The sequence below is a fragment of the Balaenoptera physalus genome (assembly GCF_965194825.1).
Source record: "Balaenoptera physalus genome assembly, chromosome: 1".
Lineage (NCBI taxonomy): Eukaryota > Metazoa > Chordata > Mammalia > Artiodactyla > Balaenopteridae > Balaenoptera > Balaenoptera physalus.
The window spans coordinates 2,794,387-2,819,831 of NC_138882.1; the positions used below are offsets into that span (position 1 = coordinate 2,794,387).

Below are 25,445 nucleotides of genomic sequence, written 5' to 3' on the forward strand. Positions count from 1 at the left end.
GGGTGGGTACTGACTTCATTTTGTTTCTTTCTGTATTCCCTCAGTGCCTCGTGGCCACAGATGCTGAGCAAACATTTAAAGAGGGAGAGTGGGAGTGAGTGAAGAGAGAAAGAACAGCAATCCTGGCGGTCCAGCAATGAGCTGTCAGCAACTATCTAAACCTACGTTTTCCTTTTGAAAACCACACATCGCCACCCCTCCCCCCCCCCCAACCCCGCACCACCACCTCCGGGGCCAGTCTGCACCTTCTTCCCTCCCCCGACCGCTTTGAAGCTTTCCTTTCTGATGTCTGTATTAAGAAGACAATTGGGTCTCTCTTTGCTTTGTTTTCCAAATACAAAAGCAAGCTGCTTCGTCAGCCTGCACAGGCCCTGCTGCTGAGCTGGACCCACGGCTGGTGACAGGTGATGGCGCCGATGGGGTCGCCATGGGCGGAGGAAGGTTCCTCCCCAGAGGGTCCTGGTCCTCACGAGGAAGGGGCTTGGCAAGTTGGGGGACCCTGAGCCAGTGACAGAGATGCATCCCCCCAGCCCCGCGGTGGGCACGGGAGCCCGGTGGCTCCTGAGCCCGGCTGTTTTGGGCTGGTTGGCCGAGCTCCACCCACGCCACCTCCCACCCGGTCTCACCCCACCCTTGCTCCCCACAGGCCATCTTTCACACAGGATTCTGCCCTTCGGGACAGAGGCTACTGTCGACTGCGGGAAGTGACAACGGGGCATCGCCAGCTGTGGACCAGTGGGGAGGGGTGTGGATGAAACCAGAAAACGGAGGGCCTGGAGCTGACTGCACTCAGCGGACTCCCCCTCGGCCCCCAGACTTTGGCCACAAAAGGTGGTTTTTCCAAATTCAAGTCTTGAAGAAGCCAAGGCACTTAGGGGTGGGGAGGCAGGAATGGCGAGTTAAGGGACATTGCTTTTTATTCTTTTAATGTGGGATTTTTCTCTCCAGATTATAAGAGTAATAACTGCTTATTATGGCCTCTTTTTAAAAAATTTTTGGCCGCACCCCACGGCATGTGGGACCTTAGTTCCCCGACCAGGGATCGAACACACGCCCCCTGCCCTGGAAGGCAGAGTCTTAACCACTGGACCGCTGCCGAAGTCCAATAACTGTTTATTATAGAACACTTGGAAGACAAACGAGGATGAAGAAGAGAAATTCTGTTTAGGATATAAGTTCCCAGGCGGCTTTCCCAGGCGGCTTTCCCAGGCAAGGAATTTGCACTTCTCAGAATCTGACACGAGCCATTCATTGCCAGGGATGGGTGGCATCTTAAAAGATAGTTTTTTCCAAACCTCTCAATTTACAGATGAAAGGAACTGAGGCCCAGAAGCCAACAGATGTGGCCGAGATCATTCCAGGACAAGAGGGCCCTAGAATCCATTTCCTGGGCTGGTCTCTGCCCATTGAGTCCCTTAACTTGGCTTGACCAAGGCAAGGAGCGTGATCGTCTCTGAAGCGGGTCCTATACCAGTGCACTTGACCTGCTGATAGGTTTTAATACGATCCATCCTTAGTCATTGCTTGCAGCAAAGCAGGATTGCGCTTTGGAGGGCAAGGCAGGGACCGTGAGTGTATACTGAGTCCTGTGACTTCCCCCAAGCACCTCCACCTATAACAGTGCGGCCGGAAAGGCCCCTAGTGCCAGCTGGTGACAAAGGCGGTGGGTGGAAGAGGCTTCTGGCCAGTGCCGAGGTTAGCGTGAGCTTTAACGCTGCCTCTGAGGTCTGCTTGCAACCATGACAGTGACTCCCGCTACTCCCCAGGCCCAGATAACTCGGGGAGCGAGGCCACTGCTGAGCGGGAGGCGTGGAAGGTGGAGACGGCCACTGAGGGGGAGCTCCACACGTCCCCGGGGGCTCGGGTGCAGGTGACAGAGGCCAGGCGCTGCAGGGCCAGAGCCAGAGCCAGAGCCAGGCCGGGCGTCCGCCTCGCTGTGGCCAGAGTTTGGGCCGTGGGACCCCTGCTCTGTAGGACGTGGGGTCCACTGTCCCTGTACCCAGAGCTCTGCCCGGGGCCCGGCTGACTGAGGTCGGGGGCAACAGGTGACACCCCGGCTCCGGGGCGGGGGGTGGTGGTGGCGATGGGAACAGCCAGTGGCCCTGTGTGCACGAAGAGCTGCCCCGGGATGGTGGGACGGCCCCAGGCAGGGCCGGTTGCAGCAGGAGCAGCGGAGACGGTAGGTGCTCACCCAGCTGACCCCTCGGCGTGGCAGGAGGGACAGTGGCCAAGTTTTCCATGCCAAGGCCTGAGCGCTGTCACCTGGGCCAGGGTGTGCTGAGCCAAGGGACAGCCCCAGTGGTGCCCTGCAGAGTCGCCTTGTGCCTGGAGCGCGGTATCCAAACGCTGACCTCCCAGGAGCTGACTGATGCCCTTTAATAAGCCGCTTTCCGGCGTAAACCAGCCAGAGTGCACCCTGTTGCCTACGGCCAGGAACCCTGCCCACACCCACTATATCCCAACACCGCTTTCCTCCCAGTTCGCAGTTCAAGCTGAGGTTCCAGAGTCCCCGCACTCTGGCCTCAGGGCCCTGGCTGAGTGAGGGCGGGGCTGGGAGGGGCCTGGACCCAGAGGTTCGCTGCAGAGAAGGCAGCTCTACCCCACGGGCGGGAATGGGCTCCAGGGGAAAGACAAGGAAACACCTCCTGCTCGCACGTTCCCTCTTTCTCCTTTTATTTTATTTTTAATTAAAAAACAATTTTTTTTTTGACCGTGCTGCACAGCTTATGGGATCTCAGCTCCCCAACCAGGGATTGAACCCAGGTCATGGCAGTGAGAGCCCGGAATCCTAGCCACTAGGTCACCAGTGGTCCCTCTCCTTTTATTATAGAGGCTTTGCAGGGACGCCCCCCCAGGTCTAGAGCAGGGCTCAGAAGCCCAGCCGCAGTCACTGCTGCCACCGTCTTGTCTGCCCTGGACGCAGGCTCAGAAACGGGCCTTTCTCGGCTTCCTGCAACAGAAGCAGGAGCTGGGGGTGGTGACTTTCATCTTCTCCTTGGCTTCCAGGACATAGGAGGTCTGTGCGGCCAGGCAGCTGACGACGGGGTCGGGGTCTTCCTGCATGTGCTTCAGGGCTGTAACGCAGACACAGCGGTGCTGAGCAGGAGGGCCTGGGCCTGGGGGTCGGGGGCTCGTGGGCAGGGGGGCGGTGCTGAGCAGCAAGGGGCAGGACAGCTTGTAGAACGTAAGCAAGAGTTCCTCCTGGGGGTGCACACACCCCGGTCACAAGCAGGACCACACCTGCCGGGCTCCAGGAGACGCGCCTGAGGCTCCCAGTCCGGTCCGGGACCAGCCCTGGAGGTCCTGCCCACTTTCCCCTCCCCGGCTCTGCCCTGCTCTCCCCAGAGCACAGCTGTGAGCGAGGACTCAACCAGCAACCGTGAGGCCCGCCAGGCAGGGATGCGGTGCCTGGGAGAGGGGAGGGCGGGAGGGAGGGCTGTCTCCAAGGATGGGCGGGGGACACAGGGCGGTGACCCAGGCAGAAGGGGGGCGCTGGGAGCCCCCGTGTGCCCCCAGGTGAGAAAAGGCCGGCCTCCCTCCTGCAAAGAGGTCTAGGAACCGTCCCGGCCGATGAACAGCTGGAGCTCAGCCGGGTGAGGGGCGGTGAGTGACTTGCGGGATGGCAGGGCCCCAACCAGAGCCCCGAAGCTAATGCCTGGGAGACAAGCTCCTTCCTCACTCCTCCCCAGGGGTGATTTTTGTGAGCCCGTCTGCCCACTTCCCTTCATTTCTGAGCCTACCCCGCCAACCCCGGTGCCACATCTGACAGCCACGGGTGGTGTGCAGCGGGGTTGCACTGACCTGCGTAGGTCTCCTCCACCTCCCTGGCCTCCTCCTCGCTCAGGGTCTGGATGATCTGGCCTGCGGGGGGCACAGAGGACCAGTGGGGCCCCGGCTGCACCTGCTCTGTGCCTCTGCCCCAAACCGCCGCCATTCCCGCCTTCTGTTTGTCTGTCCCTCCCACGACTGGCCTCAGGTCCAGACTTTGCCCCTGAAGTCGAAGTGACCTCGTCCCTGCTTCTCTGAAGGGTCCCAAGCAGATGGGGCTGGGGAGGGGGAGGGTAGCCTCTGCCTTGAAGATGCTTTTCCTCGGGTGATCGAGCTGACCCCTCCAGTCTCTGAGCTTCCCTGCCCAGCCACCAGTACGTGGCTTAGCCCAGGCAGGAACTTCCTACAGGGGGTGGGGGTCAGGAGCAGACAGTCCTCTGCCCTCCAAGGTCACGACCCCAGGCCCTATCTGCCCGCTGTCCCGGCTCCTCGGGCTGTTTGAAGGAGCCCAGGACAGGGACACGGTGGCTCCAGGAAGAGGGAAGGCCCACTATACCTGCAAACCACACGGCTGCCTGGCGGATGGGGGCCTGCGGGCTCTTGAAAAGCATCACACTCTGCTTCAGGAACCACAGGGCTTTGCCTTCCTCCCATTTCAGCTGTAGGAAGAGGTGCCGGCATGGGCAAGGTGCCCACTGCTGGTTCTGTGGCCCCGCCCCCTTCCCCCCCGCCACCCAACAGTCTTGAGAGTACACTGAAGTCACCCCCTCAGTGCAACATCTGTGATAACATTCTAACCTGCATCCCCTCCGCCCAGCTCCTAAGGGTTTATCTACTCTGTGAAGGCGTCCCGGACGGATGGAGCCCCGGCGACCACTTTCCCTGGAGGAGGCATGAAACTCACACAGAATCACCCCAATCTCTGGCTCACACATTTTCCCCTCCAATCCCATTGTTTCTATATCATTTATTTACATCTCGGCTTAAAATCTTCAATCTCCAGGTCACCTGCCTCCGGCGGCAAGAGAACCCATGGTGTCTACACCACTGTTTAAACAGGGCCCCGCGGTGCCGTGTGCAGTTAAGTGTTTTACTACCTTCCTTCCACGCCTGGGAAGGCACCCGCCTCTGTGTTTATCCGTGCCCCTCCCTTGAAGGTTCCGAGGATGATGCGTCCTCCCTTTGCAAAGACCACCAGCCCCGACCCCGTCTCCTGCTTTTCCTTCCTGGCTACGCCCGACTCTCTTTTTCACTCTGCATCCAAGTTCTTAAACAAGGAGGCTACATCCATGGTTTTTCAGATTTTTTTGGCAGTAGAACCTTTTCTTCAAATAAAAATCCTAACTGGAAACCCTACATCCCAAACCGACAGAGGCGGGACCGCACCGGTTGAAGGTGTGGTGAGGCTGAGCCGGCCCACTGGCTCATCCGCATCTTTGAAGCCGCCCCAAGAAACCCTTGGGTTCCTGCTCCCTGGGCCCCTCCCTCCACCGCGCCCCCCACTGACCCTGCTCCTGCGAAGGTCACAGCATCCCCTGTGGTCCAAACCCGACGGGCCCCCCCAGTGTCTCTCTTCCTACGCTCATGCTACGGTCTCCATCACTTCCTGAGGCTTCTCCCCTTGGGTGACCGTGACGCTCCTCTCTTCTCGTCCCTCTTCTGGAGGATCCTCCTCTGCCGGATTTTCTCTCCTAGACTCTCGCTGGGTCCTGGAATCCCTATGCTGACTACATGCCCGTCCCGCTGTGCGAGTCCAGGTTCAGGGCTGCAGCTTCCACCTGCCGTTCAAGTGCACGTCCCTGCCCACGGCCCAGCCTGCTCTCCCTGCGCCAGTGCCCCGTGTCTGATGTCCAGTGGGACAGACCCCACAAGCCTTACTGACTCCACGTGTACGAGCCGAGCCACTGGCATCCCCTCCACACCTCCTCCTCCCTCTGGATTCTCCCCTCAGCCTCCGACGCCGGCACTCACCTGTGCTAGGAGCCCGGGAGTCCACCCTTACCTGCACGCTCCGCATCTAATCAGCCTCCAAGACTGGCTAACCCCCCATGTCTTCGTCTCCATGACCCCATCACCTCTCCCTGGCCCCCGGCCCAGACCCAGTCCTGTCCCGGGAACTTATCCTCCGACCTGCCGCCAGGCGATCACGCGGCCATTCGACCACGTGACCCCCTTGCTTAGTGCTTCGATGGCTCCCTGTTTCCTACAGCATCAAGTCCTGCTCTTGTGTCCCAACCTCCAGCAAATGGTACGACCCAGCCTCCTGCTTCCTGCTCTGTGGTCCTGTACCAGGACGGCGCCCCGGCAGCCATGAGCCAAACCAGCCCGCAGATGTTTCTGTCTTCTCCGCACAGTGTTTCAAACATTCTAAATTAGTTGCCAATAAAAACGTGGGAAATTGCACCTAAAATCAGGATTTCCACTTCCTACAGCGAAGTGGAAGACGTAGCGGCCCTGAGCCCACGTTCTCTCATAGACACAATCAGCGGGTCTCAGCCTTCTCGGCTGGGGACTCTGCCGTCCCCAGAGGGATGGATGGAACTGTTGAGAGGATGAGGGGAAGGACACAGTTCCTCATGTCCCATTGATACCTGTGCAATCAAAACCTTATTTCTAATCGTCTGTGCCCAGAACTTGACTCTGTCTTTTACAGAAACACAGAGTACTTTTTATGGTTCAGATACACACTGGATTTTCTAGGGACGCAGCTACAACATAGATCAAAGCAAGACTGTAATTCACATTTTCAGAACTTCGCCAAAAATTGTCCATCACTTTGCAAGTCACATCACCAGCGGCAACACTTGTGGGGTCACTATTTGCATCCCCAACACACGACCTGCATTTGTAGCAGGTCCATCCGCGGGCAGGAGGCCCCACGTCACGTCTCTTAGAGGCGCTGGGCCGGGCACGGCCATGCTTATATCACGGTCACATCCTGCCATGTTATCACGTCATGTTATGTTATGTTACATTCTATGAAAAAGTACTTTCACTTCTCCTCTGGAGCTAGGGTTTTATATCTCTTTACTTTGGGAGTCTGTATAGGCAGTGATATCACCCACACAGGTCACTTCAGGATAGTAAGGGGCTGTTATCCAACACGTGCTCTAACGAGGCCGAGAAGCACGGCCGGAGCTGGACCACGGCCCTCAGCCCTCCAGACCCACCTGGCCTGCTGCTCTGGTTGATGTTCCCTGTGTGGCCCGGAGGCATCTGAGTTTTCTGCTCCTGCTTTAATGATTCCAAGCCACTTGCAGCTCCCCACATGCTGGGCTCTCCTGCCCTTATTTCCCATGATCAAATCCTATCAGATGAGGTGGACCAGGTCCCCGGGACAGAGTGAGAGCCCTGCCCCACTGCTCCACACCCCCTGTAGGGCAGCACCTCACCTGCACTCCTGAGCCCAGCCCTTTGCCGAAGTGTTACCTCGCCTTCCACTCCCCGCTCCCCCCAGATGACACCTCTGCAGGAAGCCTTCCTTCAACTCCCAGACTGGGCTGAGAGCCCCTCCCTTGCACTACGAAGTACATTCCTCTCTTTCAGCCTTTACTTGACTATTCCGAAATGATCCACTTGTGTGCCTGGTTCCCCAACTCAGACAGGAAGCATTGGGAGCGGGGTGGGGCAGGAGCCACATGTAGGTGCTGAGCGCAGAGCGGATGGTCAGTGGGCATCTCATCACCGTACCACTGCAAACCCAGAAGCCACAGGAAAAAGACCCACACGGCTGGGTCCCCCAGCCTCCCTGCCCAGCAGCAGGCGCTGCGCGAGCCGCGACTTACCAGGGCTCCGAGGATGGTCCAGACGTCTTTCTCGGCAAATGTCGCTTTGAGCTTTGACCAGCCCATCAAGGTGGCCATACGGCAGAGGGCGGGCCGGGCAATCTGCAGAGACAGGGAGGCTCAGTGCAAGGAGTTACAGGGCAGGGCAAGGAGGAGACCCCGAGGGGCACGGAAAGAGGAGACAGACGGCGGTGAGGTCAGCCCTGGGGGGGGGACAGGACTCAGCAAACCCCGAGGGACCCAGGGTGGCAGGAAAGCCGGGCCGTCCTTTGGCTGTAGCTGCACCCTTTCTCCTACCAATAAGAAGTTGAAAAATCAGGGTGGTGATGATTTTCCCAGTTGCTATGTTACTGTACGGAGACCCACCCAGCCCCCAAAACAGCTTCTCAGAGAAGAGATTTCCCTGAAGTCTGGATTCTCCAAACGGGTGGTCACTCCTCTCATCGGGGTCAGCTCTGCCAGAAACGTCCACTCCAAGTTCCCTGGGAGGGACCCCCCCACTCCACAAAGATAACGTCCCAGCTCAGCTGCTGGTTCAGCGCACCCTCACACGCGCCCGTCACAGCCTCGCCGGGCAAAGGAGCCGGGCGTGTGCAAGCCGGCGCCAGCACTTCTCAGCTGCAGTTCACGCGCCCAGGCTCCCGGGCTCAGAGCCAGGCCATCCACTGCAGAACATGGACCGGTTCCGGGCCCTCTCTGTTCTGGACGCCGTGCTGCCTCCAATGGGGGCCTCCCCGCCCTGGGAGCCCATCTCTGGTCAGTGGCAAAGGGCAGAGAGCGGCTTGGAGAGGAGGTCAGTGATGCCCGGGGCCGGAAACCACGGGGGCACTGCTGGGAAACGAAGTGTCACACCCACAGCTTTCCACTGTGCGCTGGTGGCCGGCTGCGGAGCCGGGGCTGCGGAAAAGCCCGGGGCAAGCGTGGGGTCACCCTGAGCCTCTAAGTGCTGCCCTCCAAGGCCAGAGATGGGAGCGTCCTTCCGCCCCTCCCCCAGCGCCCGCTCACATCCTGTCAGCATCCCCCCAGCCCCTGCCCCGCGGCCTCTCACCTGAGCCACGCTGACGTTCGCATCCTGCAGGTGGAGCACCAGGAGGACCAGCAAGTTGAGGACCTGGTGCCTCAGCGGGAAGACGAGGAGCCGCCTGCTGACCTTGGCCAGGAGGGCCCCGTAGATCTCAAAGGCCGTCAAGCGCAGACTCTCCGCCTCCTGCGTGAGAACGCACGCACACGCACGCACACGCACGCACACGCACGCACACGCACGCACACGCGTGGGCACGCAGCTGTGCACCCGGCCTCCCAGGGCGGCAGCCCCGAGCCCCCCACCATCCGCAGGCCCCCCACGATGTGCCCCGGCCCCGTGGCGTCACGACTCTGCCAGTGCCCCCTGCACCATCCCCGGGTCAGGGGTCGCGGCCGGCAGCCCCACAGCAGGTTCCACCTTCCAGCCGGAGGGCCCTGGAGACCGTTCTGGCAGCTCCCTTACTTGCCCGACACCCCAGAAGGGAGACGGGCCCTCAGGGGACTCACCTCCTCCAGGAAGGGCCCGAGCGTGAAGGCAAGCTGGGTGAGGAAGGCGGCAGCGTGCTGCCAGCTCAGCTGCTCTACCAGGCCCCGCAGCACCTGGAGGGTCTCGGCCACGATGCCGCCGTCCGCGGAGTAGCAGCAGTTGAGCACGTAGGGCTGCAGGGCCCGGAGCTGCTTCCCCTGCGGGGCCGGGCGACAGGGGGACAGTCCTACCACCGGCTTCCACCCCGCGCACGACGGCGGTGCCGGCACACCCCCTTCTGCCCTGGACCTGGGGCAGCGGCGGAGGTGGTGCCGGCAGAGGGGGCCTCCCCAGAAGGCATCGGGCAGCACCCCTGCCCTCGTGAGGAAGGGAGAAGACAGAGGACACCCCCTCACCACCACCTCCACCCAAGGCCCCATCTGCACCTCCTCCTCATCCCTGGCAAGGACGCCCGACTCCAGGAGACCCAGCTGGCTGGGGCGACCCTGGGGCTGGCTCAGGACAATCTCCTCTTTCCTTTGCTGGGAGGGTGGGAGCAGCAGGGGCTCACGTCCCGAGCCCTGTCCTCAGCGGGCTGGCTTCACGAGGACTTCCTCGGTCTGATCCCGAGAGTGGGGCCCACCCAGTCCACAACTGGACACTCTGGGCCTCCAGGTCCCCTGGGGTCCCGCCCACGGCCCGGCCGGCTCACCGTGTGCTCGTGCCTCGCGAGGATCTCCACCGCCCGCAGGAGCAGCTTCACAGAGGCCAGCTCCTCGCACTGGAACCAGCTGGCCAGAGTCCTGACCGTGACCTCGTCCACGATGGCCGCCACGACCGGGGACTGCAGCAGCTGCACGAGGACGCGAAGAGGGTCAGAAACGATGGGTCGGGAGGCAAAGTCCTCAACGACCTTGCATCCAGGGTCCTGCTCGTGAGTAAAGAAACGCTCTTCAGGATTTGGAAGAAGGGCTTAAAATGGCCAATGCTCAGCTGAAGGGTCACGTCACATGCTATGATTCCAGAAGTCGTCCCTCCATCCTGCAAGTCTTCCTGAGGCGTCTGTGACAAGGGGAACTGCAGGGGATAAAAGTAAGAAATGCACCGATGTGCATATAAATATGTATATATGGAAGGAGGGCATATTTGGTTGTTCACGTATGAGACGCGTGGGTACAGGACTGGTGTGGTCAGAAGGACCGGCAAAAATGGGAAAGAAAAAAGGCTACAATTAAGAGAAAATAGCAAAGATGATTTTATTCACATATTGATGTGAACTGTATGTGTATATTTGTTATTTAAAATAAAACTGAAGGAGACAAAAGCTAATCAGATGCATTTAACCACTATGGGCTTGCTTTGCGTGCATGCACGTGTAATGTATGCATATCTATGTCCCCACGTGTGGTCCTGATGATGGAGATGATTTTGTGGGCAGCTCGGCACGTCCCACCATCTCCGACTGGCGGCCACGCAGACCCTCCCCCCTGGACTTACTAGCTGAGCAAGTTTCTTAGATTCTTTGAACCTCAGTTTCATCCTCTGCAAAATAGAGGTAATAACACCTTTTTCACAGAGTTACAGGCAGAACTAAAATAACTGAGCATCCTGTTCTCTAAGAACCCTGAACAAAAGCTCGCGGCCCTGACGGTTTTATATATTTCTACTGTGATCATGCCTGGGCAACGGATGAGGATAACGAAACAACAAATAGGGCAGGTGCAAAATGCTGTGAAGTACTAGAAGCTTCCACAGCCATTCACTCTCTTTCATAGATCTTGATCCACTCTCTTAGCTGGTACCTAAATCCCCATTGGTTTTCGAGCTTACAATCAACTGGGTCTCCCTTTAATTGCTGGGAGTGAGGTCCACCCATACCCCTAACCTGTGGGGGTCCAGCCTTTTCCCCAGCATGCTGACCCCTCCCTTCCCCCTTCTCAGCCTGAAAGTCCAAAAAGGGTGGCAGATGAGTGAAGGCCCATTCCCACTGTTTTCAATGGATATTACACATTTTGGGGAAATTCTAGAGAGGTTCTCAATCCTAGCTGTGTTTCTAGAAGACAGCTTTAAACTTGGGAACTTCTCAAACAAACTGATACCTGTACCCCATCCCAGACCAATTCAAAGAGAACATACAGGCAGGGAGCGGGGAGAGGGGTGAAGTGGTGGTCTGGCATTAGCGTTTTTCAAAGCTCCCCGGAGGGGCTTCCCTGGTGGCGCGGTGGTTGAGAATCTGCCTGCTAATGCAGGGGACACGGGTTCGAGCCCTGGGCTGGGAAGATCCCACATGCCGCGGAGCAACTCGGCCCGTGAACCACAACTACTGAGCCTGCGCGTCTGGAGCCTGTGCTCCGCAACAAAAGAGACCGTGATAGTGAGAGACCCGCGCACCGCGATGAAGAGTGGCCCCCGCTTGCCGCAACTAGAGAAAGCCCTCGCACAGAAACGAAGACCCAACACAGTCAAACATAAATAAATAAATGAATAAAATTTAAAAAGCTCCCCAGAGGATTCTGAGATGCAGCCAGAGTCCAGAACTCCCGCCCTCAGGAGAGCAGCTTCCATCCGGGGTGGCCCCCCTGCCACCCGGCATGTGCCTTGTACCGGTTCTCGAAGCTGGGTCCAAGGACTACCTAGACAACAACCACTGGGGTATTTGCAGAAAATGAAGACTCTGGGCCTTCCCCGAGGGCCGCGGAGTCCGAGTCTCCGCAGACAGGGCCCAGGAATCTGCAAGGAAGCAGCTTCCCCACAGGAATTAGGTGCACTAATGCTTGCCAGTCACTGAGCTAGGAGTCCCCTTCTGCAGGGTTCTGGTCCTACATGTCCACAGTCCCCACCCTTAGCAGGAGTTCTGCCAACACAACATACGTCCCTGAATGCCTGGATCAGCACCCCGCCCCGACGTGCACACGTTAGCTCTTGGTTCAAGGCGGAGGCACCCTCAGACAAGACACCAATGCCCTGGAGCCTACACAAAAACACACCGCTACACACTAGGATAATATCTGTTCATAGTCTAGGATTAGCACTGTGTAATCTTCTATCAGCTCTGCTATTTCAAAAGTAATCCACTCCTATTAAAAAAAAATCAGGTGGCTTGAAATTTTAAAAGGAGCTTATTTAAAGCTGTGGTGAGTCAGAAATCCTGAAACTCCTTTTGAACACTGCCGGTGGAAGTATCAATAGAAATTGGTACAACTTTACTGGAAAGCAATTTGGCATTAGTCTCAAAAGTTATAGAAGACATTCATGTTTTTTGAACCAAGCCTTCACTTATTATATTCAGTATTTAAGGAAATAATCTGGAATATGGGCAAAGTCTTTCACATAGAGATGTTCATTACAGTGTTATTTATAATAGCGTAAAATTAGAAACTGAATGTCCAATTATAAAACATCTTCGTGATGAAATATTACATCCCCATTAAAATTTATGTTTACCAAAAACACCACGTAATGACGTAGAAGATGCTTAAACAGAACAGGATACAGAATATGAATAGAGAATGATTTCAACCATGATAAGCACACACACGCCCCCTCCACTCAGACCAAAAAGTGGTTTCCTGCAGGCATCACGATTATTCATGGTTTTGTAATTTTTAAGATTCTTTTCCATTTTTTCTAAACTTTTTATGCCTTTTTTCTGCCAGGTGGCTGAAATACGTTGAGCCAATCAGTGGAGCTGAGCAGAGAGTGACTTTATTTTATGTACTTATGTTTTTTATTTAATTTAATTTTTTTATTTGGTTGCACCGGGTCTTAGTTGCAGCTCACCTGCTACTTAGTTGTGGCATGCAAACTCTTAGTTGCGGCATGCATGTGAGATCTAGTTCCCTGACCCGGGCCCCCTGCATTGAACCACTGCACCACCAGGGAAGTCCCGAGAGTGACTTTAAAAGGCAGAGGTGGCTGCAGGGAGGAGCCGTGTTGTCCCATAAAGTCAGGGCAGAGCTGAGATTCAATCACACCAGGTAAACTCAAGGCCTGTGACTCCACATAACCGACCAGGTGTCCTGAGCAATGTCCCCCGGCCCGATGTGAGGCCACGGCCTCCTGGAGTGACCGTTCCCGGAGGGGCCGCCCTCACCTGCCCGCCTCCCCCCTCCCCGCCAGCCACTCACCTCGGTGATGAACACGAGGGCCGTCAAGTGATTCTCTTGGTCCATTTCCTGGAGGATCCTGACGGTGAGGCTGAAGACGGGGCAGATGTGCCAGCAGTTCTTGATGATCATGGCCCTGCGGGGGGGGCACAGCGCCCAGCGTCAGGCCTGAGAGTGGAGGGGGCCCCAGGACAGGTGGGGCTCCACCAGGATGGGTGGGTCCCCAGCCAGGTGCGGCCCAGTCTCACCTGGCCAGCAGGGCCACCCCCTCGTGGTATCTTTCAGGCCTGATGAGCAGCTCCCAGCCACCCAGTCTCTGAACATAAGATACGTGGTCGCTGTACCCCGTGCTCCTCATCAAGGTCTTCAGGGCCTCCACGGTGGAGCTGGGGGGAGGGGGACAGAGAGCAGAGGGGAGGTCGTCCTCTCCCTCACCTGCGACCTGCTTGTGAGCCCAACATCACTCACGGCCGCGGCCTGCTGCTGACGGGACAGCCCTCAGAGACCCCAGCGACATTTCACAAACGAGGCACCCAAGGCCAAGACAGATGTGGCACCCAGGGGACACGGGAGGCTGTGAAGGCGGGGGGCGGGGCCCAGGTCTACGGATGCATATGCACTGTGTCACCTGCTGCACTGATTTCACGGTGGGACAGGATTCCTGCGTCAGCCCAGAAAGCCAGACTTAAGAAAGAGTGTTTTCTAAAAAGCCCAGCAAGAGCTGCTGAAGGATGCGTGGGGAGCACACCCGGGCCCGGCAGAGGGGAGAAGGGGCCGGGCCGGGCGCCGGGGGCCGGGGGGGCGACGGACAAGGGCCCTGAGAGACGGCCCCGGAGCACCGCCCCTCGCAGCCCCGGCCGAGGCCCAGGGGGTACCTGACGGGGTCCATCCACTGGCTCACGAGGTGCTGCTCCCGGGCGGCCTCTGTGGCCCCTTCCACCTTGAGGAGGGGGATCTGGAACAGCAGGGCCGTGAACAGGGCGGGGAAGAGGGCCTGCACCTCCGTCCTCCGGCTGGGCTCCAGCAGCAGCTCGCGGAGGGCCCTGGTGGCCTGCAGTGGGAGGAAGGCGGGGCCGTCGTCACCTACATCTCCAACCCTCGGGCCCTGACGCCGGGCAGCCTCTGACCACAAGCAGCCACCGGGCCGGGCTGGCCGGGACCCCCACGCCCCTGAGCGCGGAGGCTGAGTCAGCGTGAGCCAGGAAAGCAGAGGGCGACGCCTGGGCTGTTATCCGTTTAAAGTGCTCTTGTAACTGTGCTGGTGATTCTCTTCTCTCGCCACCCTTGAGAGGTCAGGGGGGCTGGGGGGCTGGTCTCACCCGATCCCACCCAGGAGAACTAGAAGCCAGTCCTTCTGTTTCCCTACAAGGCAGAGCCCCGGGGAGAACCCTCCCTCCCACCCCTCCCGAGACTCTGCCCTGAGGACGTTCAACCTCCTCTGTAAAAGGCAGCGGCCCGAGAGCTCAGGACAGCCTAGGATGGGCACCAGGGCGCCCCCTCCCAGCCCCCGGCCCCTCCTCGGGCCCTCGTACAATCAGCGGAGAGATCTCTGTTCTGCCGCTGGGCTCCTGGCCCCTTGACTTCTGCTGTGGAGTCAGCCTCTGCAGGAGATGCTCCATGATCACTTCGCAGCCTTTGGGGAACGATGCCAGGATTTCCCAGGGCTTGCGAGCCCCCCTGCAGAGGGGAAGCCCACCCACAAGGTCACGGTTCTGGGGAAGAGCTCTGGGATGCTTTGCCCAGCGCCCCAGCCCCCTTCTTCCTTCCCTTCTCCCCACTTGTCTCTCTCCCTTCTCCCCTCTCTCCCCCCTTCTATTCCTTTCATCTTTGCATCACCTCCAGACCTCCCTCTTCTCTGCCATCTCACACAGAGGCGACTCTGAAAATGTTCACACAGCCTAGGAACTTGACATGAGAAAATATCTGAGGCCAAAGCTTTTTGGCCCGACTTCAATGTGCCAGATCAGTCAGAAGACCCTCTTCTCTGTGGCCGTGTCCAAGCTCTCGTTACGCACTCAGCCCCCAGACCTCAGATGTCATGTCCAGTCCATAATCCACGTGCCAGCTCGTCACTCTCCAGGCCCGGTCTGGTCACCTCCCTCCACAAGGCTCTTCCAGCCTTGCCTGATGCACTGACTTATGTTTGTCCTTTGCCTGGAGTATCTTCCCTACTCCTCTTGACCTGACAAATTCACACTCAGAGGAAAAGGAGAGATCTGAAAATTATCTTCTACAAATAACATAATGCAATTTCAGGAAAATCCGCTTGGTGTACTCAAGAACCTTTGTGAAACAGGAGGAGAGAGCAAAGAGGACATGAAGGAGAGATGAAAGGCGAAGATGAAGACACTGTCCCTGCTGGCAACGTGGCATCTTGGGGGCTCTGGGGACAAAGATGAAGGGAAGAACCCAAAGAGAAAAAAGTGGGTGCTTGACCAGGGTTTTGAGTGTTAATCAGTGGAAGAGACAGACTGCAGTGGGCTTGCTCTGTTCTGGCCATCACAGCACTGCAAGCACATCATTTCTCAATAGGGAAATGAAGACTGCTTGTTAATTTCTGATAAATACTCTTCATCACGATAAGGAAGTTTTTATTTCCATTCTATATTTGCTGAGGTTTTTTTTAAATTAGTAATAAATTTTGAATTCTTTTACCAAATTCCTTGACAGCATCCAATGATAAGTTTAAAAACATGTATAACTGTTAAAGTAAAACTTATAATTTTTTTGGTGGTGTTTCTTCAGTGTGTATAGACATAATACATGTGGCAACTATACCACGAAGTAAGGAAGATAAAGGAAGCTACGTGTTGAAAGCATCTATGCTTTCTTGAGGTTGTAAAATATTAATTCTACTTAGGCTATGACAGTTTAAGTATGTCAGTATACTACATAAATTTAGGTTGTAAGTCCCTAAGAACCCACTAAAAATTGATACAGAGTCAAAATCCAGTGGATAAATTAAGATGGAACACCTAAAAAACCTCAAACAATCCAAAATAATTCAGGAAATTGGAAACATAGGAGCAAACAATGGAGGAGACAAACAGAAAACAAGTCATGAAATGATAGACTTAAATCCAACCATATCAATGTCATCTATATATCTATATCTATACACATACACACACATACATATACAATGAAATATTATTCAGCAATAAAAAAAAAGGATATCCTAACATTTGTGACAACATAGATGGACCTTGAGGGTGCTGTGCTAAGTGAAATAAGTCACACAGAGAAAGACAAATACTGTATGATCTCACTTATACACAGAATCTAAAAACAAAAACAGAAAACCTCCAAGAAAACGAGATCAGAGTTGTGGTTACCAGAGGTGGCGGATGGGAGCAAAATTGGAGAAAGGTGGTCAAAAGGTACACACTTCCAGTTACAAGATAAATAAGTACTATGGGTATAATGTACAGCATGATGACTGTAGTTACCACTGCTATATGATATACATATATGTACATGAAAGTTGTTAGGAGTAAATCCTGAGTTCTCATCACAGTGATAAAAACTTTTTTCTTTTTTTGCTTTCTCTTTTTATTGTATCTATATGAGATGATGGATGCTAACTAAACTTATTGCAGCAATCATTTCACAATACTTGTAAGTCAAACCATTATTCTGCACACCTTCAACTTATATAGTGATGTACGTCAATTATATCTCAATAAAACTGGGGGGAAAATCCAACCACATCATTAATTACATTAAATGTAAATAGCCTAAATGTACCTACTGAAAGCTAGAGATTGTCAAATCGGACAAAAATACAAAACCCAACTTTATGCTGTATACAAGAAACCCGTTTTAAATATAATGATCCAGAATAGTTTAAAATAAAAGAATGAAAAAAAGATATACCATGCAAACACAAATCAAAGGAAAGAAAAAGTGGACATATTAGTATTAGACAAAGTAAACTTCAGGACAAAGAATATTAACAAGTACGAAGAGGGAATTAACCGATGATAAAAAACTCAGTTCACTGATGAGATGCAGTAATCCTTAATGTGTATCCACCTAACGAAACACATGAAGCAAGAAGTGTTAGAACTGAAGGACAAAATAGACAAATCCATAATTACACTTGGAGACTTCAGCACTTTTCTTTCAATGACTGATATGCTAAGTAGACAGAAAATCAGCAAGAATATAGAAGTCTTAAACAACACTATCAATCAGTTTGGCAACCTATAGAACCCTCCACCCAATAACAGCAGAAAACATATTCTTTTCAGGCACATGTGGAAGATTCTCCAAAATATATTACATTCTGAGATTTAAAACCAACCTTCACAAATTTTAAAGAATAGACATCATACAAAGTATGTTATCTGGCCATAAATGGACTTAAACTAGAAATCAACAACAGAAAGATATCTGGAAAATCATCAAATATTTGGAAATTAAACAACACTTCTAAATAATCCATGGGTCACAGAGATAGTCTCAAGGGAAATTAGAAAAGATTTTTGAACTGAATAAAAATTAAAATACAATATAACAAAAATTTTTGAATGCAGCTAAAGCTATGCTTAGAGGGAAATTCTGAGCTTTAAAATGCTTATTTTAAAAAATAAGAAAGTTCTCAAATCAGTATTACATTTCCACCTTAAGAAACTATAAAAAGATGAGCAATGAAATTCAAAGCAAGCAGAACAAAGGATATAATCAAGATAGGAGAAGAAATGAAACAGAAAAACAATAGAGAAAAAAATCAATACAAGCTGATTCTTAGAAAAGAGCAATGACATTAACAATCTGCTAGCCAGGCTGACCAAGAAACAAAGAGAGAAGACACAAATTACCAAAATCAGTAATGAAAGAGGGAAAATCACTACAGATATTAAAAGATAATAAGGGAATACTATAACCTACTCTTCAACCATAAATATGATAACTCAGATGAAATGACCAATTCCCTGAAATACACAAACTAGCAATACTCGCTGAAGAGGAAATAGGTAATCTGAATGCTCTATTACAATTGAATAAATACTTTCAAGTAACTATTGAATAATTCAATCCATAGTTTAAAAACTTCCAACAAATAAAACTCTATATCCAGATGCTTTCATGAGGGAATTCTACTAAACATTTAAAGAAAAAAATAATAGAAAGTTTACACAATCTCCTCCAAAAAATAGAAGAAAAGGTAATATTTCCAAGGTCAGAATTATCATGACACAAAAACCAGACACTTACTATAAAAAAAGAAAGAAAGAAAGACAGAAAGAAAGGAAGAAAGAAAGAAAAATCTACAGATCAATATCCCCCCATGAAAAAGTCCACAACGAGATAGACACAAACATCCTTAATAAAATTTTAGCAAATTAAATCCAGCAATATCTAAAAAAGATAATATATCACAACCAAATGAGGTTTATCTCAGGAATGCTAGACTGGTTCAACAGTCAAAATGTAATTTACCATATTAAAAGGCTAAAAGAGAAAAAAACACACAATTATGTCAATAGATGCAGTAAAAACATTTAACTAAATTTAATCTCCATTCATGATAAACACTCCCAACAAACTAGAAATGAAAGGGAACTTTCTTAATCTTATAAAGGACACCTACAAAAAACTTACAATTAGCATCATACTTAGTGAACCCTGGCCCTCTGCATTGGGAACGCAGAGTCTAAACCACTGCACCACCAGGGAAGTCCATTTAGCATCATACTTAACGGTAAAAGACTGAAAGCTTTTCCTCTAGGATTGGAAACAAAGCATAGATGTCCACCCTTACCACTCTTATCCAACATTGTATTAGGAGTCCTAACCAGTGCAATAAAAGAAGAAAAAAAAATTGGAAAGAACTAAAAACTGTCTCTATTTGCAGATGATATGATTGTCTATGTAGAAAATCCCAAGGAATCTACAAAAAAGCTCCTTAGAACTAATAAGCAAGTTTAGCAAGATTGCAGGATATCGGTCTATATACAAACATAGATGTTATTTCTATGTACAAGTAATAAACTAGTGAAATTCAAAAAATTGTAAGTATCATTTACATCTGCGCACCAAAAATTACTTAGGATAGAACTAACAAAATATTTGCAACGTCTGTATGCCAAACATACAAGAGTGATGAAAGAAATCAAATAAATGGAGAGGTATGCCATGTTCATGGATTAGGAGACTCAATACCATGAAGATGTCAGTTCTCATACTTATCTACAGATGCAGTGCAAATCTGAATAAAAATACCACCAGGATGTTTTTTAAAGAAATAACAATGTCAGGCTTCCCTGGTGGCACAGTGGTTAAGAATCCGCCTGCCAATGCAGGGGACACAGGTTTGAGCCCTTGTCCGGGAAGATCCCACATGCCGCGGAGCAACTAAGCCCATGTACCACAACTACTAAGCTATTGAGTCTGCACTCTAGAGCCCACAAGCCACAACTACTGAGCCCCCGCGCCACAACTGCTGAAGCCCACGCACCTAGAGCCCATGCTCCGCAACAAGAGAAGTCACCGCAATGAGAAGCCTGCACACCACAACGAAGAGTAGTCCCCGCTCACCACAATTAGAGAAAAGCCCGTGCGCAGCAACGAAGACCCAACGCAGCCAAAAATAAATAAAATAAATAAACAAAATAAAATAAATTAATTTTAAAAAAGAAAAAAAGAAATAACAGTGTCAACAGATACACACTACTATATATAAAATAGATAAGCAAAAAGAATTTACTGTATACCACAGGGAACTATATTCAATATCTTGTAAAAGCCTATAATGGAAAATAATCTGAAATATATATATATATATATATATATATATATAACTGAATCACTTTGCTGTACACCTGAAACTAACACAATATTGTAATCAACTATAATTCAATAAAGAAAGAAATAAGAATGCCATATAAATTTTTATATGGGGAAGCAAAGGAAATAGAATAGCCAAAGCAATTTTGAAAAAGGATTTTAAAAATTGGAGGACATACTATGTGATTTCGAGACTTAATATAAAGTTACACTCTTCAAGAAAGTGTGGTAATGGTGAAAGAATTGAAAATAGATCAGTAGAGCAGAATAGAGAGCCCATAAATAGATACACACAAAAATCGTCAGTTGGGTTTTGATAAAGGTGCGACGGCAATTCAATGGAGAAAGGTGAGATTGTTCAACAAATGGTGCTGGAACAGGTGTCTGTATGCAACAAGCTGAGCCTAGACTCGTCCATCAGACCTGGTAAAGTTAATAAAAGTGAACCATACACTTAAATATAAAACATAAAAGTATAACACTTCTGGAGGAAAACATGAGTGGCAAACCTGTGAACTTAGACACCATGAGAGAAAAAAAATAAAAGATAAATTGGACTTCATCAAATTAAAAACTTTGCTCTGCAAAAAACAGTCTTAAGAGAACGAAAAGATAATCCACAACATGGGAGAAATATTTGAAAATCATATATCTGAAAAACAACTTGTATTCAGAATACATAAAGAGCTCTCAAAATTCAATGACAAGAGAAACAACTGAATCAAGAAACGGGTAGAAGATTTGGACACTTGACCAAAGCTGATACACGGATGGCAAATAAATACATGAACCCATGCTCAGCATCGTTAGTTGTAATTAAATTAGGAAAACGCAAATAAAAACGACACTGAGATGCCACTGCACACTTGTTAGAATGGCTAAATCTTTCTTAATGACAATACCAAGTGTGGACAAGGATTTAAGCCACCAGAACTTTCATATGTTGCTGGAGGTAACGCGGATGCTACAGCCACGGTGGGAAAGTTTGGTAGTTCCTTTCAAAGTTAAGTACACAGCTCCCATATTGCCCAGAAATGCAACCCTTAGGAATCTATCCAAGAAAGATGAAAGCTAATATTTACACAAACACCTATGCACAAGTACTTATGGCGGTATTATTTGTAATGACCCAGAACTGGAAACAACACAGAAGGTGACTGATAAACAAACTGTGGTCTATACACACAATGGGATACTGTTCAACAAGGAAAGGGACGCACTGCTGACACACACAGCCACCTGGATGAATCCCAAAAGCTCCAAGTAAGTGAGAGAAGCCAGACTCAAAGTACGATTCTGTTTTGTACAGTATGACTGGTACTGCGTGATTCTACTTCTCAGACGTTCTGGGAAAGGCAAAACAATAGGGGTGGAGAAGAGATCAGGGGCTGCCAGGGCTTGGGGTGGGGAGTGGAGTTGACTCCAGCACGAGGGGATTTTGGGGAGTGATGGAAAGAATTTGTACCTTGATTGTGGTGGTAATGATTGGGACTATACAAAACTGGTAGCACTGTGTGGCCAAAGGGTGAATTTTACTGCATGTAAAGTTTTACATTTTTTAAGTTTAAAAAAAATTATAGCATAGTACATCCATACAATATAATACCAGGCGGCCATTAAAATTATGTTTACAAAAGGGTTTTAATTTGGGAAAACCCTATGATAAAATGTTAAATGAAAAGGTGTGCAAATTGGTATATACGGTATGAGTGTGACCGTACATTTTTTTAAAACCTTTTTTTGTGTGTTTTTTGTTTTGTTTGTAAAAATTGAAAAAATCATTTTTAAAAGGTAGACAAGTTATAAATTATACCTAAGAGATAGCAGAGGTTGCCTTGGGGTGAGATTTAATTTTTTTTCTTTTTCAAAAATGTATATGCTTTCCAAATTTTCTGCAGTAAGCCCATATTACCTTTACAATCACTTTGTCCCAAGTAAGTATAGAACTTACTTGTGCTAAAAATTGGATATATTTTAAGAATAAGCAGATCAAAAGAGTGCTGGGACCTTGTCCGTCTGGCACTGAGAGCCTCACCTACCTCTGGGACTGGTCGTCTATCTTGAACAGCGTCAGGATAACCTCGTCCGTGTAGGTCTGGGCCAGCAGGTGAAGGACCTTCTTTATGGTCTCCTGGGCCACGGCTTCCGTGATGTTGTCCATATTGTGGTAAATGTACTCAGTGATCTCGGGCACCTGCAGGGGAGGGTGGGGGGCGGTCCTTTGTGGATGTTCAACACCAGCTCGGCAGGAGTCTCAGATCCAGGCACCCACGTCAAGCTGCGGCCACACACGGATGCAAGGCTGGGGGCGGTGCTGCCCCCATGGTTTAAGAGGCACGAAGGAGAGAGCAGCAGGGAAGGGAGAGTGGAGTCATGTCTGGAAGCGTGATAAAGATCAGATCAGGAATCTGGGGGGCGGGGGATGGAGCAGGGAGGACGGGACGTAGAGACTGTTACAGAGGGAGGGCGGGCCGGTCCTCCCCGCCCACTGGCCATGCGGACAGCAGGCGGTGCGGGCCCTGGAGTCGCTCTGCCTGGATTCAAATCTCACCTCCCTACGGACGAGCTGTGTGACCTTGGCAAGTGTTTCATCCTCTCTGAGCTCTATTCCTTCATACAGAAAATGAGAACAAGTTTACCTTCCTCACGGGCCCGAGTGAACACGTCTAGGGTGTGTCACATACGTGCTCAATAAACTCCAGTTATCCAGGCCACGCCCTCCTTGAGCTTTTCTCCATCTCCAAAAAGAAAACGATTACTTCCCTGCAGACTTGCTGTAAGAATTAAATAAAATAACATGTGGCTGAGGCCAGCCCAGGGCGTGGCACCTGGTACTGGCAATACCTGAATAGTTATTGAATTCGGCGTAACCCCGGGAAGCCACCTTGGGTCAGGGCCCGGAAGCCATGGGGAGGCGTGTTCCAGTTCACTCCAGGGACGGGGTTCTAATAACGAACATGGTGCAGGAGGAAACGTGAGCTACGTGTAGGGTCGTGAGCGCCAGCAGGGATTCCTCGCGTGTGTGGGAGTTGGGGGGCTGGCCTCTGGGGAGCCCTTCGACCCGAAGAGCATTCAGATGGCGCTCCAGGCCAGGGAGAAGAGGAGAGTCCAGGAACTGCTCAGAGGGCCTGTTGTTGGTGTCAGGGGTGAGAGAGGGGAGCAGGCTAGGCCGCTAAAATGACAGTGAATCCATCCATTGGTCCATAAGAGCTTTCAAAGTGGTATAATAAAAAGGACAGGTACAGAGACACCGTGCTGGCTTAATTTTGCTGAGAACCAGTCCCACCGCCGACAAAGGGTCTGTATTCCATCTCTAGTTCACGTCAGCGTCTCCGAGGTTTACATATATAGATATACAGATACAGATACACATACACATACAGATATAGATACAGATACATCCTTGTCTTGCTGTGCATTCACCCACCTGTGTGAAGAAGAAGCACTCACAGGCCTGACAGAGTGTCTGGACACAGGAGGGATGCCTGAGGTCTCTCCTGGTCCTGGGAGCCCACGGGAGGCTCCTGCTGTAGCTCTGACCCTATTCTTCCCTTCCCAGTGGAGATGGAGGCCAGGTGGTCACCCCTCCCCAAGGCAGGGCCTTCCACCCAATTGCAAACCACATCTTCCTTTAACTTTTTCTCTTCTGGATTAAAGGAGTGCAATTCCTTAACCCCAACCAGTAGGAAGTGAAAGAGAGCAAGTTCCAAAACAGAACAAAAAGGAAGAATCCTGAAATTGACCTTGAACCATGAAGTCCCTCAGAAAGGCTACCTTCCCAATGTCAGGCATAGAGAACTTCAGGATCATCCTCAACATCCTGGAAGCCGCCCGGACGTCGTGCCTGCTGGTGTTGGTCATGGCCTCCATCGACACCATCATCACGTCTGCTCTCTCCTTGGGGGTCAGGTACTTCCTGAAGAACTGAGGACAGAGGAACCAGCGCTATCTCCGCAGCGTCAGATACCACTCTGGGCCTCCCTACAGTCTCCGGACCCCGGGGAGGCCAGCCAGCCAGGGTCCAGTGCAGGCGGCCCCGGCCAGCACCTGGCTACCCCATGGCGTGAGGCCAAGCTGCAGAGTGTCACCAGCCCTCAAGTCCCCAGGTGGGACCACTGGTCCAGACAATAGCACACAGAGGACCATGCTAAAGGCATCTGTGTTTTGCATTTGGAACACAAGCAGGCGATTCCATTTGGAGGTGAGTTCTGATGTTGGGCGGGTTGACAGCACTGCAGAGCAGACCGTGGCTTCCCCGGTCTAAAGCAGACGTGCCGTGTGTGTGTGTGAAGCTGCACATCCCAGGGGAGTTCGTGCAACCCAAACAGCATCGAGGCCCGACTCTGGGCCTCGTTCTATTGCTGGGAGCTGGGGAGGCGTCTGCCCTCGAGGTACTTACTGTCAGGGCAGCGCAGGGAGACGGGCAGTCATGGGGCAGCGTGGAAATGCTACCAAGGGACAGAGTGGGGCATCCAAGTTAGACCTGAAAGACTAGAGAAGGCTTCCCGGAGGAGGTGCCTGGTGAAAATGGGGGCGGACTTCCAGGCCGAGGGAACAGATTTGGCAAAGGCCTGGAGTGGCTGCCGGGTCTGTCCTGCAAGGGAGACCTGAGCTGGTGGAAAAGGGGCTCGAGACGAGACGAAGCCGGAGCCGATCAGACGGGCCTCCCTGGCTGTGTGAAGCTGGACTTCGGTGTGAGAACAGTGGGGAGTCGGTGCAGAGACTGAAGGGCGGTAAGGTGATGCTATCTGTAGCTTCGCAATAATCCTCTGACTGCTATGCAGAAAATGGTGCGACAGGGGGCACGGCTGCAAACAGGGAAGGGGCAGGAGGCAGCTGCAGTGACCAGCAGGAGAGGACGGCCACGGTGGGGCCGGAGCAGAGTGCATCGATGCCAGAGTGATTTAGGAGGCAGGATGGACAGACAAGGCGATGGATTGGGTGTGGAGAGGAGGGAGAGGAAAGAGAAGGGTAGCGCTTGGGATTCTAGCTGGAGTGGTTAGAGCTGGCTGAGCCCAGGCACCACACCTGACACCGGCAATCCACCTTTGCCGAGTGAACAGAGGGAAAGCCGGGCTGCAAAGAGAGGCGCGTGGAGAATAGGGTGGACTGCACCTTATTTTAAAAACCCTCTCAGTGACCTCAAACTTCAACCCACCCAGGTGCAGCTAGGGGGATGGGCGTTCCCCTCCAGCATGCTGTCCGTGAGACCGTGAACTCTGGGGGCCCTTCCCCGCACCGGGGATTACCCCTCTGCGCCCCAGCCCTCTTCCTCCCCTGCCAAGGCTCCCCATCTGGGCTGCCCATACTCGGTGGAGGCCGAGGGTTACCATTGTGAGATCCTGTATGTGGGCCAACCATTCCGCTCGGAAATGCTTCTGCAGATCCTTCAAGATGTTCTCTGTCTTGTGTTTCATACCTCCGATCCAAAACCAACAGTTAGGGGCAGGGCCTTAACAGGGAAAAAGGAACACGCCCTGCCCTCTTCCCCTGCAAACGTCAGAG

At 51.8% G+C, this 25,445-nt stretch overlaps 1 protein-coding gene across 1 annotated transcript in view; it reads right to left on the minus strand.

Annotated features, from left to right (window-relative positions):
* Positions 1-2,559: 2,559 nt before the first annotated feature.
* LOC309645808 (maestro heat-like repeat-containing protein family member 7) overlaps positions 2,560-25,445 on the minus strand; it is a gene marked incomplete at its 5' end in the record, with an annotated part of 32,000 nt that continues 9,114 nt past the window's right edge. Inside the window, 14 exons of the mRNA XM_082431423.1 lie at positions 2,560-3,074; positions 3,802-4,046; positions 4,189-4,427; positions 7,554-7,655; positions 8,602-8,920; positions 9,040-9,260; positions 9,755-9,895; positions 13,170-13,284; positions 13,397-13,590; positions 13,837-14,199; positions 14,681-14,825; positions 21,980-22,134; positions 23,715-23,864; positions 25,271-25,359. Of these exons, the coding sequence (XP_082287549.1) occupies positions 2,926-3,074; positions 3,802-4,046; positions 4,189-4,427; positions 7,554-7,655; positions 8,602-8,920; positions 9,040-9,260; positions 9,755-9,895; positions 13,170-13,284; positions 13,397-13,590; positions 13,837-14,199; positions 14,681-14,825; positions 21,980-22,134; positions 23,715-23,864; positions 25,271-25,359 (2,627 nt within the window). The 3' untranslated portion in view covers positions 2,560-2,925. The remainder of the gene's footprint in view (positions 3,075-3,801; positions 4,047-4,188; positions 4,428-7,553; positions 7,656-8,601; positions 8,921-9,039; positions 9,261-9,754; positions 9,896-13,169; positions 13,285-13,396; positions 13,591-13,836; positions 14,200-14,680; positions 14,826-21,979; positions 22,135-23,714; positions 23,865-25,270; positions 25,360-25,445) is intronic.